Genomic DNA, 19,136 nt, shown 5'->3' with positions numbered 1-19,136 from the left:
AGGTGATTGGTGCATCTGGTCACCTCAATGCCCCACTCTGCTTTTAGTTTCATTATGCCGGACTGTTATGTGTTTGGAAAGAATCTCCCTCAGGTAGTATGTCCAACAGTTGTGCAGTAGGCATGTAAATCATTTAGAAACATTCAACTATTCAGGGAAGATAACAGTGAGTTTGCATTCTATTAGAACTATTAAAACATGGCTAGATTGACTTTCTGTCTGAAAGAACTTTGTAATGACAGCACTTGTTAAACACCTTTCAAGACGATCCTGCTTTTGAAGGTAGAGGGCTCTTTTCGTTTTCATCATGTGAAATAAACCACACTTCATCTGCATTTCCGTAAAGTCACATTTGAATGGTTTAATTGTTTGAATGGTTTAGTGGTGATTTGAGTGGATTAAAATTGAGAATGTCCTTTGTAGATACTGCAGTCTGTAGGAATTCACCTTCCTTGCGTCAGACACATGACTAAGCTTCACATCCTTACTCTGCTCGGCTGTTGAAAACCAGTTCTTCCATTTTTTTTCAAGGCAAGTTGCCCAACCCAAGAAAGGGAGGTAGGAGTAGCCTGCAGTTGGTTTCGACTACCAGCGTGGCTGGGTGTGTGTATCTTGAATGTAGCATATGTTGATCAGGGAGAGAGCGTCACAGGACAGGACACACACTCCAACACACAAACTGGAGTAAGTAGTAGGATGACTGCTCGGACATCGTGGTACCTTCTGTCTTCCTGGAAGCCCTCGCTACACAAGAGGGCCGACATACTGAAATATGAAAGCCAGAGATGGATCCCACTACAGACTTGCAGCCGCTTCTTTACAGTACGTATTATAGTGTCGGTATTGGTTGAAGGTACACCACACTCATAGCCTCTCGTTATGAACCGTCCGGCCGTTACCAAGAACCACATACCAGAATTTTTAACAGGCTTGTTAGCAATTGAGCTTTAAGAGTATTTTCTGCGCCTTCATAGCTTAATTTGTATCAGTCGGCTTAAAACGAGACTGTAGTGTCCATAAAGTGAGCATTGGACTTAAAATATTGCAGATTGGCTACGTTTGTAGGCGCACCAGTTTTAATTTGTTTATCGCTCTCACATGCTCATTTTCTGTCCCTTAAGAACCAACGATGTGCTATCTTTTTGTAGCATTTCTGACAATGCTAAAATTGGGACCAACAACTCGGTTGCTGCAGAGCTAGCTAACACCAGGCACATGAGAAGCAAGACCAACCTTGATTTCCCTAAAATATTTTTCATAGCAGGTTAGGAGAGCATTTTAGTTAACCCTAACCCTTTCTTAACCTAATTCTCCTACAGATACTGCTGATAGGATCGAAAGAAAAGCAGCACTGCTCTTGGCTCAGCTCTCTCCATTCAAATCTTACCTGAACATTAGATACTGACAATGGTTCAGCTCCTAGAAAGAAATGATCAAATATTGAGGAAGCTTATTCTAATGCTTAGGGTATGCATTAAATTGAACATTTGTCACATTGCACACATTGTTAGGCCTACACTATGAAAATAGAACTCAATTGATTTCAATATGAATGAAATACAGTATATAGGCCTATGTAGCCTACTGTATTTCTTTCAATGCAGTCATCTGTTTTCATTTGAAGCAGCGTTTTATCCTTTGCTTGTTTATAACAATTGCAAAGACATTGGCAACTTTGTACTGTAGTCAACTTTGTTCTGAAGTTATCGGCAGTCACAGAGCGACAGATAAAATAAATGTTTGTTTAGCTGAGGTCTTCTGTCTAACTCCTTCAAGGCGGTTGAAAAAGCATTCCTCATGAAGCTAGTTGAGTGCCAAGAGTGAGCAAAGCTGTCATCAAAGCAAAGGGTGGCTACTTTGAATAATCTCAGATATAAAATATATTTTCATGTAACTTTTTTTTGGTTACTACATGATTCCATATGTGTTATTTCCTAGTTTTTATGTCTTCACTATTATTTTACAATGCATAAAATAGTCTAAATAAACCCTGGAATGAGTAGGTGTCAACTTTTGACTGGTACTGCATATAACCTTCAAATTGGTGGATTCAGCTATTTCAGCCACACCCGTTGCTGACAGGTGTATAAAATCGAGCACACAGCCATGCTACTCGGGGCGCTCTCGCTCTGTGAGCTTGTGTGGCCTACCACTTTGTGGTTGAGCTGGTGATGCTCCTAAATGTTTCTACTTTACAAGAACAGCACTTAGTTGACCTGGGCAGCTCTAACAGGGCAGACATTTGACAAACTGACTTGTTGGAAAGGTCGCATCCTGTGATGGTGCCATGTTGAAAGTCATTGAGCTCTTCTGAACGGACCATTCTACTGCCTATGTTTGTCTATGGAGATTGCATGGCGGTGTACTCAATTTTATACACCTGTCAGCAACAGGTGTTGCTGAATTAGCCGAATCCACTCATTTGAAGGGGCGTCAACATACTTTTGGCCATGTAGTGTTGCTACTGTAGTAGGTAAAAGCTGTGTGCTGGAAAACCTTAGTAGAGCATGTGTGGAGTTGGCATTGGGGTGATCATGTGAATTTCCTTCTGCTTCAGACCAATGGCTACTTCTCACTTAGATTTTTTCTTTAATAGGCCTAGTCTCAGCGATGGCTGCGTCCAACACACCACAGCAGATTGGAATACGCTCTTAATGGAAACCAAAACTGACTGTTGTATCCTAGTTCTCCCTCCCTCTTTTTTTCTAGTCAATATTTGGACTTGTATTTGGATCAATTTCCACTGTTGTAGTTTTTTGAAAATAGGGTTTAGTCACTAGTTTGACAGATCTGTTAGTTGGAATTTGAGTTGGTTTCGAGTTGGAGATTATCCTGATCCAAAGGTGATCTGTCTTTCTATCCTTCGTCATTACAATTGTAATGGACCTGTGGTAGAGATGTAGGCAGCAGCACCGTTCAGTAGTGTCCTTTTCCATCTTGTAAAAGTTTGTTTTTAATCCTGTGTGACATTTAATCTGCTTCATGTTGTTATTGGAATTCTGTGTCTTTTTGAAGTAGGTGTGTCTACTGTTCCGTTTAGTGTTTGTTGTGGATTTCATTGTGCGAAGCGGCACTTCGTTCTCTTTGTACTTTGTGACAGCCCTCAAGCCAGTCAGCCAGGTTTAGTGCACCTAAGTGGGTCATCATGAGCAAGGAAGCACCTCCCTCCTGCTACTGGAAGACAAGTCTTAGAGGATGCCAGACAAAGGCCAGCCTCATTTGTCTTGAGTCAGTTTAATTACCTCTGGTGGAGCATGAGACTGGAATTTAAACTATTTTGAGCAGAGTGTCCTAGCGTAGAATACTGCATAGAATCGGCTTGCCTTTTTCCTCCAAACATAACGATGGTCATTATGGCCAAACAGTTATATGTTTGTTTCATCAGATCAGAGGACATTTGTCCAAAAAGTACGATCGAATCCCCATGTGCAGTTGCAAACCGTGGTCCGTCTTTTTTATGGAGGATTTGGAGCAGTGTGTTCTTCCTTGCAGAGCGGCCTTTCAGGTTATGTTGATATACGACTTGTTTTACTGTGGATATAGATACTTTTGTACCTGTTTCCTTCAGCATCTTCACAAGGTCCTTTGCTGCTGTTTTGGGATTGATTTGCACCCTTCACACCAAGGTATGCTCATCTCTAGGAGACAGAACGCGTCTTCTTTCTGAGCAGTATGATTGCTGCGTGGTCCCATGGTGTTTATACTTGCTTTATACTTGCATACATATTGTTTGTACAGATGGATGTGGTAACTTCAGGCATTTCAACATTGCTCCCAATGATGAACCAGACTTGTGGAGGTCTACAATTGTTTTTCTGGGTTCTTGGCTGATTTCTTTTGATTTTCCCATGATGTCAACACAAGAGGCACTGAGTTTGAAAGTAGGCCTTGAAATGCATTCACAGATACACCTCCAACTGACTCAAATGCTGTCAATTAGCCAATCAGAAGCTTCTAAAGCCATGACATAATTTTCTGGAATTTTCCAAGCTGTTTAATGGCACAGTCAACTTAGTGTATGTAAACTTCTGACCCACTGGAATTGTGATCAGTGAATTATAAGTGAAATAATCTATCTGTTAACAATTGTTGGAAAAATGACTTGTCATGCACAAAGTAGATTTCCTAACCGACTTGCCAGAACTATAGTTAGTTAACAATACATTTGTGGAATGGTTGAAAAACCAGTTTTAATGACTCCAACCTAAGTGTATGTAAACTTCCGATTTCAACTGTATGTATGTACAGTGGGGCAAAAAAGCATTTAGTCAGCCACCAATTGTGCAAGTTCTCCCACTTAAAAAGATGAGAGGCCTGTAATTTTCATCATAGGTACACTTCAACTATGACAGACAAAATGAGAAGAAAAATCCAGGAAATCACATTGTAGGATTTTTTATGAAATTATTTGCAAATTATGGTGGAAAATAAGTATTTGGTCAACAACAAAAGTTTATCTCAATACTTTTATGTACCCTTTGTTGGCAATGACAGAGTTCAAACGTTTTATGAAAGTCTAAACAAGGTTTTCACACATTGTTGCTTGTATTTGCATTCCTCCATGCAGATCTCCTCTAGAGCCGTGATGTTTTGGGGCTGTTGCTGGGCAACACGGACTTTCAACTCCCTCCAAAGATTTTCTATGGGGTTGAGATCTGGAGACTGGCTAGGCCACTCCAGGACTTTTGAAATGCTTCTTACGAAGCCACTCCTTCATTGCCCGGGCGGTGTGTTTGGGGTCATTGTCACACTGAAAGACCCAGGCACATTTCATCTTCAATGCCCTTGCTGGTGGGAGGTTTTCCCTCAAAATCTCACGATACATGGCCCCATTCATTCTTTCCATTACACGGATCAGTCGTCCTGGTCCCTTTGCAAAAAAACAGTCCCAAAGCATGATGTTTCCACCCCCATGCTTCACAGTAGGTATGGTGTTCTTTGGATGCAACTCAGCATTCTTTGTCCTCCAAACACGACAAGTTGAGTTTTTACCAAAAAGTTATATTTTGGTTTCATCTGACCATATGACATTCTCCCAATCTTCTTCTGGATCATCCAAGTGCTCTCTAGCAAACTTCAGACGGGCCTGGACATGTACTGGCTTAAGCAGGGGGACACATCTGGCACTGCAGGAGTCCCCGGCAGTGTAGTGTGTTACTGATGGTAGGCTTTGTTACTTTGGTCCCAGCTCTCTGCAGGTCATTCACTAGGTCCCTCAGTGTGGTTCTGGGATTTTTGCTCACCGATCTTGTGATCATTTTGACCCCACGGGGTGAGATCTTGTGTGGAGCCCCAGATCGAGGGAGATTATCAGTGGTCTTGTATGTCTTCCATTTCCTAATAATTGCTCCCACAGTTGATTTCTTCAAACCAAGCTGCTTCCTATTGCAGATTCAGTCTTCCCAGCCTGGTGCAGGTCTACAATTTTGTTTCTGGTGTCCTTTGACAGCTTTTTGGTCTTGGCCATAGTGGAGTTTGGAGTGTGACTGTTTGAGGTTGTGAACAGGTGTCTTTTATACTGATAACAAGTTCAAACAGGTGCCATTAATACAGGTAACGAGTGGAGGACAGAGGAGCATCTTAAAGAAGAAGTTACAAGTCTGTGATAGCCAGAAATCTTGCTTGTTTGTAGGTGACCAAATACTTATTTTCCACCATAATTTGCAAATAAATAAATAAAAAATCCTACAATGTGATTTTCTGGATTTTTTTTCTACTAATTTTGTCTGTCATAGTTGAAGTGTACCTATGATTAAAATTACTGGCCTCTCATTTTTTTTAAGTGCGAGAACTTGAACAATTGGTGGCTGACTAAATACTTTTTTTTTTTACTATTTACCCTTCGCTGCAACTCCCGTACGGACTCGGGGGAGGCGAAGGTCGAGAGCCGTACGGACTCGGGGGAGGCGAAGGTCGAGAGCCGTACGGACTCGGGAGAGGCGAAGGTCGAGAGCCGTACGGACTCGGGAGAGGCGAAGGTCGAGAGCCGTACGGACTCGGGAGAGGCGAAGGTCGAGAGCCGTACGGACTCGGGAGAGGCGAAGGTCGAGAGCCGTACGGACTCGGGAGAGGCGAAGGTCGAGAGCCGTACGGACTCGGGAGAGGCGAATGGTCAGAACCATGTAAACGGACTCGGTTTAATGGCTCGAAGTCAACTTAGCCTCAGTATGTAAACTTAACTCAGAAGCCAGCCGCGCTGTTTAATGGCTCAGTCAACTTAGTGTATGTAAACTTAACCCGAAGCCAGCCGCACCAAGCTGTTTAATGGCTCAGTCAACTTAGTGTATGTAAACTTAACCCTGAAGCCAGCCGCAGTGCTGTTTAATGGCTCAGTCAACTTAGTGTATGTAAACTTAACCCAGAAGCCAGCCGCACCAAGCTGTTTAATGGCTCAGTCAACTTAGTGTATGTAAACTTAACCCAGAAGCCAGCCGCACCAAGCTGTTTAATGGCTCAGTCAACTTAGTGTATGTAAACTTAACCCAGAAGCCAGCCGCACCAAGCTGTTTAATGGCTCAGTCAACTTAGTGTATGTAAACTTAACCCAGAAGCCAGCCGCACCAAGCTGTTTAATGGCTCAGTCAACTTAGTGTATGTAAACTTAACCCAGAAGCCAGCCGCACCAAGCTGTTTAATGGCTCAGTCAACTTAGTGTATGTAAACTTAACCCAGAAGCCAGCCGCACCAAGCTGTTTAATGGCTCAGTCAACTTAGTGTATGTAAACTTAACCCAGAAGCCAGCCGCACCAAGCTGTTTAATGGCTCAGTCAACTTAGTGTATGTAAACTTAACCCAGAAGCCAGCCGCACCAATGTGTTGGAGGAAACACCATACACCTGGCGACCGTGTCAGCGTGCACTGCACCCGGGCCAACTGCGACACAGCCCGGGATCGAACCAGGATCTGTCGTAACGTTTCAAGCACTGCGATGGAGTGCCTTAGAACAAATGTATAAATCTAACAGAATACTCATCAGGGTCTGCAACCCCACTCTCCATCATGACTACATTACGTTTAAACTAATGGAGGAATAGATGTCCAGGAAGAGCGAACAGAGGGAAACAGGCGAGTGAGGACTGATACGGGATGCGGCAGGCTGATTACTGCAGCCACATGATATGCTCATGAAAGTCAAGTGGACATTATTGGACCAGCGGATATGAGACTAGTCGATGTTGCCTAAATTCAACTGAATATCTTAATTTTATTTGAAGACGTAATGTTTTATAACAGGATCCAGAAGGTTATTTTAGATTGGTATGGCTGAAAAATATGGTAGCATAATATGAAACGGTACCATGATATTCGAAAAAGTATCATGACGTTTTTGTACCGTGTTTCCAGTATACTGTTGCAACACTTTGAGAGTTAGATTTGAGATGGCGATTTATCTTACCACAAGCGTATAGCCTCTTCATGAACAATATTCCTTCCAGTTGACCCATTGACTGTGTGTTCAGGAGCTGGAGAAGAGGAGAAGGGTGGAGGATGCCTACAAGTCGGCCTTGAGTGAACTGAAGAAGAAATCTCACTATGGAGGCCCCGACTACGAGGTAAGAGTTCCAAACCTTTCAAACTGCCAAAACTGTCCTGACACTTCCACCTGTAGTGACAATGAATACTGGAACCAATCCACATGAGTTATCATAGGTATCTGACTTAGTAATGACTCAGGAAGTGAGATGAGACAAGAATGCTAAATATTTATTTCCACTTGCTTATAAGTATAGATACTATAAAAATGACATTATAGCTCATGGTTATGCCATTGTATTAGTCATAGTGGGTATATACCAATCAGATTGTGGGACATTGATTCCTGTTGCATGACATTGATTTGGCTACTAGTTTGTACATCCTGGAAACAGTACATCTGTCATAATGAGTTGTACCTTGTCATGGTGTTGTTTCTACAGGAGGGTCCTAATAGCCTCATAAAGGAGGATGAGTTCTTTGATGCGGTGGAAGCTGCCCTGGACAGACAAGACAAGATAGAGGAGCAGGTACGTTACTATTTTACTCTGCTCACTAGTTCCCACCTGCTGGCATTCTGTATAGATTTGAAACGTCTGTGTGGCGGATTTTCCTTCCTTGCATAAAAAAGAGAACATGTCCTTTCCTTTCAGATCTAGAATCTAGATATTAGACCTACAGGTGTGATCGTTTTGGGATTACACAACTGAGTGTATTATGAGAGAGTATTGTGAGAATAATTAGAGTTGTCTGTGGTGTTGTGTGTACATTCTCAGTGTCAGTCAGACAAGGTGAGGAAACCCAGACTGACCCCAGTCCCTCCTGGAGACACATACTCCACCATCGGAACCCACCGCTTCGCCGAACAGGTACACACACAAACATAGGGTTGTGACGATTATTAAAATTTGGGTAACAAATAATAGTCATTTATCTAGGCTGGGTTTCTGAACAGCACTTTGTAACATCGGCTGATGTAAAAAAGGGCTTTATAAATCAATTTGATGGATGTACAGTGCATTCAAAGTATTCCCTTGACTTTTTCAAAATTGTTACAACCTTATTCTAAAATTGATTAAATAGTTTTTTCCCCTTATCAATCTACACACAATACCTCAATGACAAAGCAAAAACAGGTTTTTAGATATTTAAAAAAATATTACATTTACATAAGTATTCAGACCCTTTACTCAGTACTTTGTTGAAGCACCTTTGGCAGCGATTACTGCCTCAAGTCTTCTTGGGTATGATGCTACAAGCTTGGCACACCTGTATTTGTGGAGTTACTCCCATTCTTCTCTGCAGATCCTCTCAAGCTCTGTCAGGTTGGATAGGGAGCGTCGCTGCACAGCTATTTTCAGGTCTCTAGAGATGTTCGATCGGGGTCAAGTCCGGGCTCTGGCTGGGCCACTCAAGGACATTCAGAGACTTGTCCTGAAGCCACTCCTGCGTTGTCTTGGCTGTATGCTTAGGTTCGTTGTCCTGTTAGAAGGTGAACCTTCGGCCCAGTCTGAGGTCCTGAGTGCTCTGGAGCAGTTTTTCATCAAGGATCTCTTTGTCCTTTGCTTCGTTTATTGTTTTATCTTTCCCTCGATCCTGACTATTCTCCCAGTCCCTGTCTCTGAAAAACATCCCCACAGCATGATGCTGCCATCACCATGCTTCACCCTAGGGATGGTGCCAGGTGTCCTCCAGATGTGACACTTGGCATTCAGGCCAAAGAGTTAAATCTTTGCCTCATCAGACCGGAGACTCTTGTTTTTCATGGGCTGTCATGTGCCTTTTACTGAAGAGTGGCTTCCGTCTGGCCCCTCTACCATAAAGGCCTGATATGGTGGAATGCTTCAGAGGTGGTTGTCCTGGGAGGTTCTCCCATCTCCACAGAGGAACTCTGGAGCTCTGTCAGAGTGACCATCGGGTTCGAGGTCACCTCCCTGACCAATGCCCTTCTTCCCCGATTGCTCAGTTTGGCTGAGCGGCCAGCTCTAGGAAGAGTCTTAGTGGTTCCAAACTTCTTACATTTAAGATTGATGGAGGTCAGTCTGTTCTTGGGGATCTGTGCCTCAACACAATCCTGTCTTTGAGTTCTACGGACAATTCCTTCGACCTCATGGCTTGGTTTTTGCTCTGACATGCACGGTCAAATGTGGGACCTTATATAGACAGGTGTGTGCCTTTCCAAATCATGTCCAATCAATTGAATTGACCACAGATGGACTCCAATCAAGATGTAGAAACACCTCATGGATGATCAATGGAAACAGGATGCACCTGAGCTCAATTTCGAGTCTCATAACAAATAGTCTGAATACTTATGCAAATATTTTTTTTTGCTACATTTTTTTAATTAACTGTTTTTGCTTTGTCATTAGGGGGTATTGTGTGTAGATTGAGAAATGTTTTATTTAATTAATGTTAGAATAAGGTTGTAACTAGGAAAGTCAAGGTGTCTGAATACTTTCCCAATGCACTGTAAATGGCCAGTTATTTTCATAATTGTTATTATTATTATTGTAGATTGTTGATATTATATATATTTTTTGCCTATTTGAAAATGACCTACTACATAATGAATACAACAGTTTTGGTAACCCCCCTTGTCTTAATAACAAATGGTTTTGACCACTTAACTTTTGGAAATGAGTTTTCTCCTCCTGACTGGTATTCTGCTCGTAAAATGATTATCAACTTTACTCACTTCATGTAAAAATAGACTGCTGTTGGGTGAACCTATATCTACTTAGATAAAGTTGAATCACCCCTTCTCCTGAAATGAATGTATACTGAACAAAAATACAAATGCAACATGAAGGTTTCATGGGCTCCCGTTGTGGCGCAGTGGTCTAAGACCCTGCATCTCAGTTCAAGAGGCGTCACAACTGTCCCTGGTTCGAATCCGGGCTGTATCAAATCCGGCTGTGACCACAAATTAGCCAGCTTCGACCATCATTGTAAATTAGTATTTGTTCTTAACTGACTTGCCTACTAGTTAGTGAGAATTTCTCCTTTACCAAGATAATCCAGCCACTGGACAGCTGTGGCATATCAAGAAGCTGATTAAACAGCATGATCATTACACAGGTGCTGGGGGCAATAAACGGCCATTTTAAAATGTGCAGTTTTGTCACAGTTTTGCTACAGATTTCTCAAGTTTTGAGGAAGCGTGCAATTGGCATGCTGACATCGTCTTCACCAGGGTCTTGACCTGACTGCAGTTCGGCGCCGTAACCGACTTCCGTGGACAAATGCTCACCTTCGATGGCCACTGGCATGCTGGAGAAGTGTACTCTTCAGGGATGAATCCAGTTTCAACTGTACCGGGCAGATGGCAGACAGCTTGTATGGCATTGTGTGGGTGAGCGGTTTGCTGGCGTCAACGTTGTGAACACTGTGTCCATGGCGGCATACTCATACAGACATGTCACCCATTGAGCATGTTTGGGATGCTCTGGATCGATGTGTACGACAGCGTGTTCCACTTTCCGCCAATATCCAGTAACTTCGCACAGCCATTGAAGAGCCATTGAAGAGGAGTGGGACAACATTCCACAGGCCAAAATCAACGGCCTGATCAACTCTATGCAAAGGAGATCTGCCGTGCTGCATGAGGCAAATGGTGGTCACTGGTTTTCCCGATCCACGGCCCTAACTTTTAAAAAAATGATCTGTGACCAACAGATATATTCTTTATTCCCAGTCATGTGAAATCCATAGATTAGGGCCTAAATTATTTCAATTGACTGATTTCCTTATGTGAACATAAAAACACCACCATAAAACAACCTGTCAGGAGAGCAGAGACACACGCACGCAAGAGAGCAAGTAGATTAGCAAGAATACCCATGTTGGAGAGTCCCAAACCAACATACATACACACACATGATCTCAGGTGTCTCTCTTATGTAGCCTACAGATGAGATCAGAAGGCTCCAATAGTACTGGCAGGATTGTTACAGTGAAACAGCTTCATAGTGAGAGGAAAGGATTTTAGAGACAAACCATAACAACTGAACTCCTCTTGGAGTTTTGATACATGCTGACTATGGCATGTGCTGTATATATCGGTGACAGTCATATTTACGTGTGTGTGTAGGTAGAGCTGTCAATTATTGTATAACCGATAATTATGGATGACAACTGAACTACTGAGAAAAAAACAGTATAAACGCTACATGCAACAATTTCAAAGATTTTATTGAGTTAGTGATCTCTCGTAATGATTTAGTCTGTTTGATTTGCGTAATCCCTTTCATGTAGTGAAGGGCGGTAATCTCTCTCTGCTAGTCTTTCATGTGTGGTGGCATGCCTGGTCTCATTCCCTGGATGTTTCTCTACCTTTCCCCTCTTTCACTCACCTGTTATTTCTCTTTCTCTCTCTGTTTGTCCTCTCTCCTCCTACCTCCCCCCTCATTCCTATCCCCCCCCCCCCCCCACACACACACACACTCTTTCTCCCCTCCTCCCCCTCTGCTGCATAGCTACTTTTCCCTGTTCTCCGCTGTGCTTGTCAGTGCCTCAATGTTCACAGATTCAGCATGCAGGTACCGTATGTGTTGAACAGAGCGCCACCTGCCTCCTGGGAATGCACATTACACTGCACTCTACTGGCTGAGACTGACTACATGTGAATGACTAGGAACTGTAATACATACATTGATCTTGACTGTGTTTACCTTCTTCCACACTGTCTGATGACCTGTCCTATACCCATTGTGTCGTTCCATCTCTTTCTGATGCACTCGTGTTCCCTTCCTTCCCTCCCTCCGAAACCAGTCTTTACACTGTCCAGAGCTGCCCTGAATGGATCCATTTTCAACAACATTCCACTTGCAAAATCATTAGGAGTTGAATTTATCAATGCACACAGTTAGGCAAGCTGAGCTACAAGGCAGCTTAGATACAATAATTAAATAAAACTATGCAACAACAAAATGATGTAGATTTAAATATAGACCTTTTTTGGAACGTAAACAAACTAATTTAGAATGCGCGGCCCCACTATACATCCTGCTAGCTAGCTGCTCCAGAGAACTCAACATGTAAATAAAATATTTAAAAAAGTAAACGAAGTCTACTTGTAAAGACTGAAACGGTTTTACATGTAGCTTAGTGTATGGAGAAGTCCCATACACTGACTAAGCTACGTGTAACTTAGTGTATGGAGAAGTCCCATACACTGACTAAGCTACGTGTAACTTAGTGTATGGAGAAGTCCCATACACTGACTACTTTAGTGTATGGAGAAGTCCCATACACTGACTAAGCTACGTGTAACTTAGTGTATGGAGAAGTCCCATACACTGACTAAGCTACGTGTAACTTAGTGTATGGAGAAGTCCCATACACTGACTACGTGTAACTTAGTGTATGGAGAAGTCCCATACACTGACTAAGCTACGTGTAACTTAGTGTATGGAGAAGTCCCATACACTGACTAAGCTACGTGTAACTTAGTGTATGGAGAAGTCCCATACACTGACTAAGCTGCGTGTAACTTAGTGTATGGAGAAGTCCCATACACTGACTAAGTAACTTAGTGTATGGAGAAGTCCCATACACTGACTAAGCTACGTGTAACTTAGTGTATGGAGAAGTCCCATACACTGACTAAGCTACGTGTAACTTAGTGTATGGAGAAGTCTCATACACTGACTAAGCTACGTGTAACTTAGTGTATGGAGAAGTCCCATACACTGACTAAGCTACGTGTAACTTAGTGTATGGAGAAGTCCCATACACTGACTAAGCTACGTGTTGGCTCAGCGTCGTCCGGGTTAGGGAAAGGTTTGGCCGGGGTAATGCACAACTCATTCACAATAATACTCAAAAGTAGGTAATAGACATTTAGTCCTTCACAGTGTCAAATATTTAGGTAGGCATAGTAAGAAACTCTGTTTATTTGTTCTGAATATACAGGATAGTTTACAAAGCACAATTAAATAGTAGCCGTACATACAATAATGGCAGTATCGTACAATACATGGACTGCTTGAACAGTGGTGCAATTGAGACAACAGAGGTGTAGAGATGTGCAGAGTCATCTTGTGACAATAACATGGAGGGAATAGATACTTTATTGTCCATTGCTTATAACGGGAAATGTACCTTCTGCTTTTCCCAACACCCTGCATTGTAGCACCCCTGGGTGAAGAGCAATTGTGGGGGGTTAAGTGCTTTGCTCAAGGGCAATTTTGTGGGAAATTGTTTCAATGGTATTGAAAAACCGTCCTGGCTATTTCATATGTTATATATGGCATACTGCCCAAGCCAATTAGCTAGTTAGTTGAGAACTAACTAGTTACTGGCTAGCTAGCTACAGATGTATTTTCCTGTTGCACAAAGTTGGCTTTTTGGGTGGCATGGACAGCGTTTAACAGAATAGACCGCTATTGCTAGGCCGTAAGACACTGAGTGAAAAGTCAAATGTAGCCAGACCTTCATTGCAGTGATCAACGCACGTTGTCCTGTTTGGAAAAAACAACACCGCACTCGACCCTTAGCTACCCACCCCTAGTAGCTAGCTAGCTAAACTTTTTCTTCTTGTTTTAGCTTTCCGGCAGACTGAACGCTTTGTTGCTGACTTTCACAGGTTGGAGTGCGAATTACACATTTGGGATAGAGGAATTTTATTTTTTATTTAACCTTTAACTAGGTAAGTCTGGTAAGAACAAATTCTTATTTACAATGGCGGGAAGTGGAGCTTACTACAACCACTGGCTATAACTTGATGGCGCTCTCTACAATCAAAACAAAAAGTCAGGGGCCGAGATTCAATAATCAAAAGTTCTAGAATTTTCGTCAAAGGTCTATAGGGGCCTCGCCAGTGGTCTAAGGAACGGCATCGCAGTGCTAGTTGTGCCTCTAGAGATCCTGGTTCGAGTCCAGGCTCTGTCGCGGCCGGCCGTGCCCGGGAGACCTATTGGGCGCCGTACAATTGGCCCAGCGTCGTCCGGGTTAGGGGATAGTTTGGTCTTTCTCCTTGACAGTTATGCTCTGTCTCCTAATAACAGCCTGTAGTACAGACTGTTACAGTAAAATACAGTGACTCAACGCCCTGCTACATGTGATGTGTCTGTGTCAGGTGGAGGAGGTGGTCCAGAATCACATGACATACTCCCTGCAGGACATGGGTGGAGACGCCAACTGGCAGCTGGTGGTGGAGGAGGGTGAGATGAAGGTGAAGATGAGGATATAGACGACCATAACTAGATACTACAGTAGACACACTGTCCCCTGCATGCCTAGTATAGAATACTATACCTACAGTGATGAGTTTAACATGCTCCGCTCTGCTCACTCACACTGTAAACAGTGCAGTGTTTATGGGTCCAATATGGGTCTATAATGGCTAATGCATGTGACTGTTTGCTATCTCAGGTGTACAGGAGAGAGGTGGAGGAGAACGGCATCGTCCTGGACCCTCTGAAGGCCACCCATGCAGTGAAGGGTGTGACAGGACATGAGTTGTGCCACTACTTCTGGGACACGGACGTGCGCAACGACTGGGAGAGTGAGTCTATCGTCATCAGATTCTTTTTAGACTAGAGTCATCATTTTATTTGGTTACTTTGCACACAATCAATGTCTTGAATTGTTGTTGATTTGTCTAGTCTTGGTCTGTTTCTCTTCCAGCCACTATTGAAAACTTCAACGTGGTGGAGACGCTCTCAGACAATGCTGTTATAGTCTACCAGACACACAAGGTAATCATACCTCTGGAGTTCAGGCTCACCCTAGTGTGTCAGGCTCACCCTAGTGTGTCAGGCTCTTGTACATGTGGGTTGTCTAAAGACTGGTCATGTTTGACTGCCAGCCAATGGTTGTGTTTCAGAGAGTATGGCCCGCCTCTCAGAGGGACGTTCTCTACCTATCCGCTATCAGGAAGATTCTGGCAACCAATGAGAGTGACCCAGACACGTGGCTGGTCTGCAACTTCTCTGTGGATCATAACAACGCCCAGGTGAGTTCCACAGACACAAAGGACTTATTGCCATACATGCACTTAATATATGATGGCATAGAGCTAGCGATCAATGTTGAATTGGAAGGGGATGAATGGCTACTGCTCTCTTACCTTCTCATCCATTCCCTTTCTTTCTGTAGCCCACCAACCGGTGTGTCCGTGCAAAAATCAACGTGGCCATGATCTGCCAGACCCTTGTGAGCCCTCCAGAGGGCAACAAAGAGATCAGCAGGGACAACATCCTCTGTAAGATCACCTACGTGGCCAACGGTGAGTACAGCAACCCAAGTTCTTTCAGGTCCCCACTAGGTGAGGACTTCATGGTTGTCATATGAGCCTGGTCAAGTTTATCCACCTACATGTCAGTTTTTTTTTTCTCCTGTTTTCTTCTATGTTCCCTATTGGACCATGTACAAATACAAACTGCTTTATGTGGGTGGATAATGGAAGTTAAATGTTGATTAATGGTTTGGTATAGTGATTTTATCACACCATGTGATATATAGTGACTGAGTGGTTGTTTTTCCCTAGTGAATCCTGGAGGCTGGGCCCCAGCCTCAGTCCTCAGAGCTGTGGCCAAGAGGGAGTACCCCAAGTTCCTCAAACGCTTCACCGGCTACGTCCAGGAGAAGACCAGTGGGAAACCCATCCTCTTTTAAACCTCTACAGGTAGCAGCGAACTCAAACCCACTCTAAAAGGCTCTGCATGGTCGATCTGCATATGCAATGGCCGTACAGCGTGTACTGCGATACGGCCTCTGTAGAAGTCAGGGCATTCATACTTCTTGCGCTTCGCAGATCTGTTGTCAAGGAAGTGAGTTTGTTTATACAGGACCTACCATCACACAATCATGTCAATGTGGAGCTATACGGAGCCTTCCGCATTGTTACATACATTGGGAAGTGCACAACATCGCTGTACGGAGCTCGATTTGGCCTCTGGAGGCTCTGCAATTGGGTCACAGCCTCCATACAGCATTGCTGGATCAAGCCTAAAGACATCTATATAGACAAATATTGAATTACACTCTACCACACAAGTACAGTTGTTAAATCAGGTCAATGTTGAGGATCATTGTGTGCCATATGAGTTTTTGGTAACTTTCCATCTCCTTTTCTCTCAGGCGGGAACACATTTAATCCTGAAGAGACATGGCTACATTTACGATCATTCAAGGGGCTCCCACAGACTACATTACCCATTAATCCGTCTACCAGAATATCTCCAAACTATATTACCCATTAATCCGTCTACCAGAATGTCTCCAAACTATATTACCCATGATGAAATATCTGTATCAAATTACTAGAAACTGGTTTAGGGCTTTATTCTACCAGTAGTTGCTAGCCACCTGAGACACAAAAACAACCAAACATCGTCAAACTGTCCATATGGATATGTATATAAATTCAAGAATTTCTATGGCAATATTTTGAATCAATTCAACCACTTCTTTGCTTTTTGTAAATTGTTTTGTACATTTCCAATTATACGTTGTTTGCATTAACCACTGATTGTTTTCATGCTGCTAATTTGACTACAAAAAGACAGAGCAGTGTGAGTTTGGCTAGCCTTTGTCTTGTCCTCTCCTAGTGACCACCTGCCCTGGAGTCTAATGGATTGTACGGAGACATTAGTTTACCAGTGTATGTAATGTTAAGGGATTGAAAGTAAAGGATGTTGGCAAACTGGAAGAACTACATAACTCGCCTGTTTTCAAAGTAAGGTGTCCTTTATGACAACGAACTGAATGTATGGTATAGATGGATGTCATTTGTTGAATGTGACCCATAAACACTAAGGTATCAATTGTTGGTATCCACTGTCGAGTTTGCTGCCCCCCCCCCCCCGTAACATACAGCTAGCTGTATGGCTGATGTACAGCCTACCACGTCATTGGGTGTTCAAATGGACCTCTTCATTCGCTTCAGTCTTTGAGGAGATGGGGTGGCCATTTCTTTTCACATCCCTCGTTAACCTGTCATGCCTTAAATACCAGGATGAGCCCTGGAAGAAGTCTGTTACAGTATCATACGACCAGAGACGCTACACTGGGGTCAGCATTTCACAGGATTTCTTACCTCATTTGTGTCAGAATCCTCCACTCAGCTTGAGGGGTCATAGAATCCATGGGGAAACAACATTGCCATGATGATCAGAGGAGTGACATCAGCTGAAGAATGCATTAAGCCTTTAATTTTGTCTGAGGAATTGACACGCTTTGTATATTTCTGTTGTACGTCTGAAGTGTTATCATTTGGGCAATGTTCTGTAAATTAAAATTGTTACACTACAGAAATTAAGACTTACATCTCTGCAGTTGTGAGGATGTCTTCTACATGAGGGAAATGGAGAGTACTGTTTTTCTTTTTAAACAAAGCATCGATTGCAACTGATATTCAAGAGTTTTGGGGGAAAGAAACAAGTGGAACGCATTTTATTTATAGTATTATTCACATTCAGTGATTAAAATATTTATCTTCAGCAAACTATATATAATCAAAACCGACAGGTGGAATCATAGATCTGACACATTCTGAATTCTGTCTAAAATGGAAGCAAACTACTGGTTAGTTAACAAGAGGACACACTCGTTCTTCAGTATCAAAGGATATCCTGAGAAATCTTTAGTTGACACCCCTCCCTATAAAATTAGTTTCTGTGCATCAAAAAAAATCTACCATTGTACTTATGACATACGTAGGTACATATTCCACTAATCCAACATTCGTCAAGGAAAAATAGTTATTACAATCATAACTAACATCCAAAGTGCCATTTTGACAGGGGCGAGTGTATATCGCCATCCTCTTCAATGAAGCTGAAGATCCAAGAAGATTGACCAGGTCGACAGCAGCCTTCAAACTGCTCCTTTCATCCTGTCTGATTGGAATGAATAGCAATGTGTTGGTTGGTTTGGTACCTTCAACATACCAGCCAATGAGTCTTTAGTTTGGCCTTGGCTTGGTGGTTTCAGAATTAATATAATATCCGTTCTTTTAACAGCATTATGAGTCCAGGCTCATCCATATTGGCCTTGTGTTTTCCATGTCACTGTTACACTTCTGCCAAGATGTCACTAAATGTTCATTATCCAACCAGCTACTATGAAGAAAGTGTAATAACTTCTGGTCAGCAGGAAAATGAAAACATTCAAATGAATGTATATTTTCTATATATGCCATGAGGGACTTCACTGACACACTCTAACAAACATCACTTGGTAAGGTCTGACATGTAATTCCATTTGTGTCTTGTTTTAGTTCATCAGCCTATCAGGTGTGAGCATCCCAGTCCTTTGTGTTTGGCAATAGTGGCAGAGTGGATTTAACAGCGCTGGGGGTGGAGTCAAAGGAGCCCTGTCCAATGGAGTGTAGTGATTGTCAAGACGATTGACAAAATCGTAGTAGTCTGTAAGCCTCCCCTTTCACTGAAACAAAAGAGTGCAGTGTGAGTAAATACTATAAATACAGGTGATTATATCCATTTGACAGAACTGCTCCTACAGGGGTGTGCTAGTCAGAGCCCTGTGGGCCCCTGGTCAAAAGTAGTGCACTTTATAGCGGACTTATTTTAAATGATTTATTTGATTGTATTTTATCAGGGAGTCATATAGAGACCAAGGTGTCTTTTACAGATGAGCCCTGAATTATTATTGGAAAACAATTCAATCCATTTTAGAATAAGGCTGCAACGTAA

General features: G+C 42.7%; 2 protein-coding genes across 6 annotated transcripts in view; one reads left to right on the top strand and one right to left on the bottom strand.

Annotated features, from left to right (window-relative positions):
• LOC124036424 (ceramide transfer protein-like) overlaps positions 1-17,730 on the top strand; it is a 42,502-nt gene extending 24,772 nt beyond the window's left edge. For all 3 annotated transcript variants that reach the window (XM_046350999.1, XM_046351000.1, XM_046350998.1), the window contains 10 exons: positions 7,461-7,553; positions 7,917-8,003; positions 8,250-8,342; positions 14,555-14,650; positions 14,851-14,983; positions 15,106-15,176; positions 15,305-15,433; positions 15,577-15,706; positions 15,968-16,105; positions 16,561-17,730. In XM_046350999.1, the coding sequence (XP_046206955.1) occupies positions 7,461-7,553; positions 7,917-8,003; positions 8,250-8,342; positions 14,555-14,650; positions 14,851-14,983; positions 15,106-15,176; positions 15,305-15,433; positions 15,577-15,706; positions 15,968-16,095 (960 nt within the window). In that variant the 3' untranslated portion in view covers positions 16,096-16,105; positions 16,561-17,730. The remainder of the gene's footprint in view (positions 1-7,460; positions 7,554-7,916; positions 8,004-8,249; positions 8,343-14,554; positions 14,651-14,850; positions 14,984-15,105; positions 15,177-15,304; positions 15,434-15,576; positions 15,707-15,967; positions 16,106-16,560) is intronic.
• Positions 17,731-17,859: 129 nt separating this feature from the next.
• Positions 17,860-19,136, bottom strand: part of LOC124036425 (phosphatidylinositol 4-phosphate 5-kinase type-1 beta-like) — an 85,485-nt gene continuing 84,208 nt past the window's right edge. For all 3 annotated transcript variants that reach the window (XM_046351001.1, XM_046351002.1, XM_046351003.1), the window contains one exon: positions 17,860-18,867. In XM_046351001.1, coding sequence (XP_046206957.1) covers positions 18,865-18,867 — 3 coding nt within the window. In that variant the 3' untranslated portion in view covers positions 17,860-18,864. The remainder of the gene's footprint in view (positions 18,868-19,136) is intronic.

This window comes from Oncorhynchus gorbuscha, linkage group LG05 (genome assembly GCF_021184085.1).
Source record: "Oncorhynchus gorbuscha isolate QuinsamMale2020 ecotype Even-year linkage group LG05, OgorEven_v1.0, whole genome shotgun sequence".
Classification (NCBI taxonomy): domain Eukaryota; kingdom Metazoa; phylum Chordata; class Actinopteri; order Salmoniformes; family Salmonidae; genus Oncorhynchus; species Oncorhynchus gorbuscha.
The sequence above is the reverse complement of the archived record's forward strand: the minus strand, read 5'-3'. Positions and strand labels throughout refer to the sequence as shown.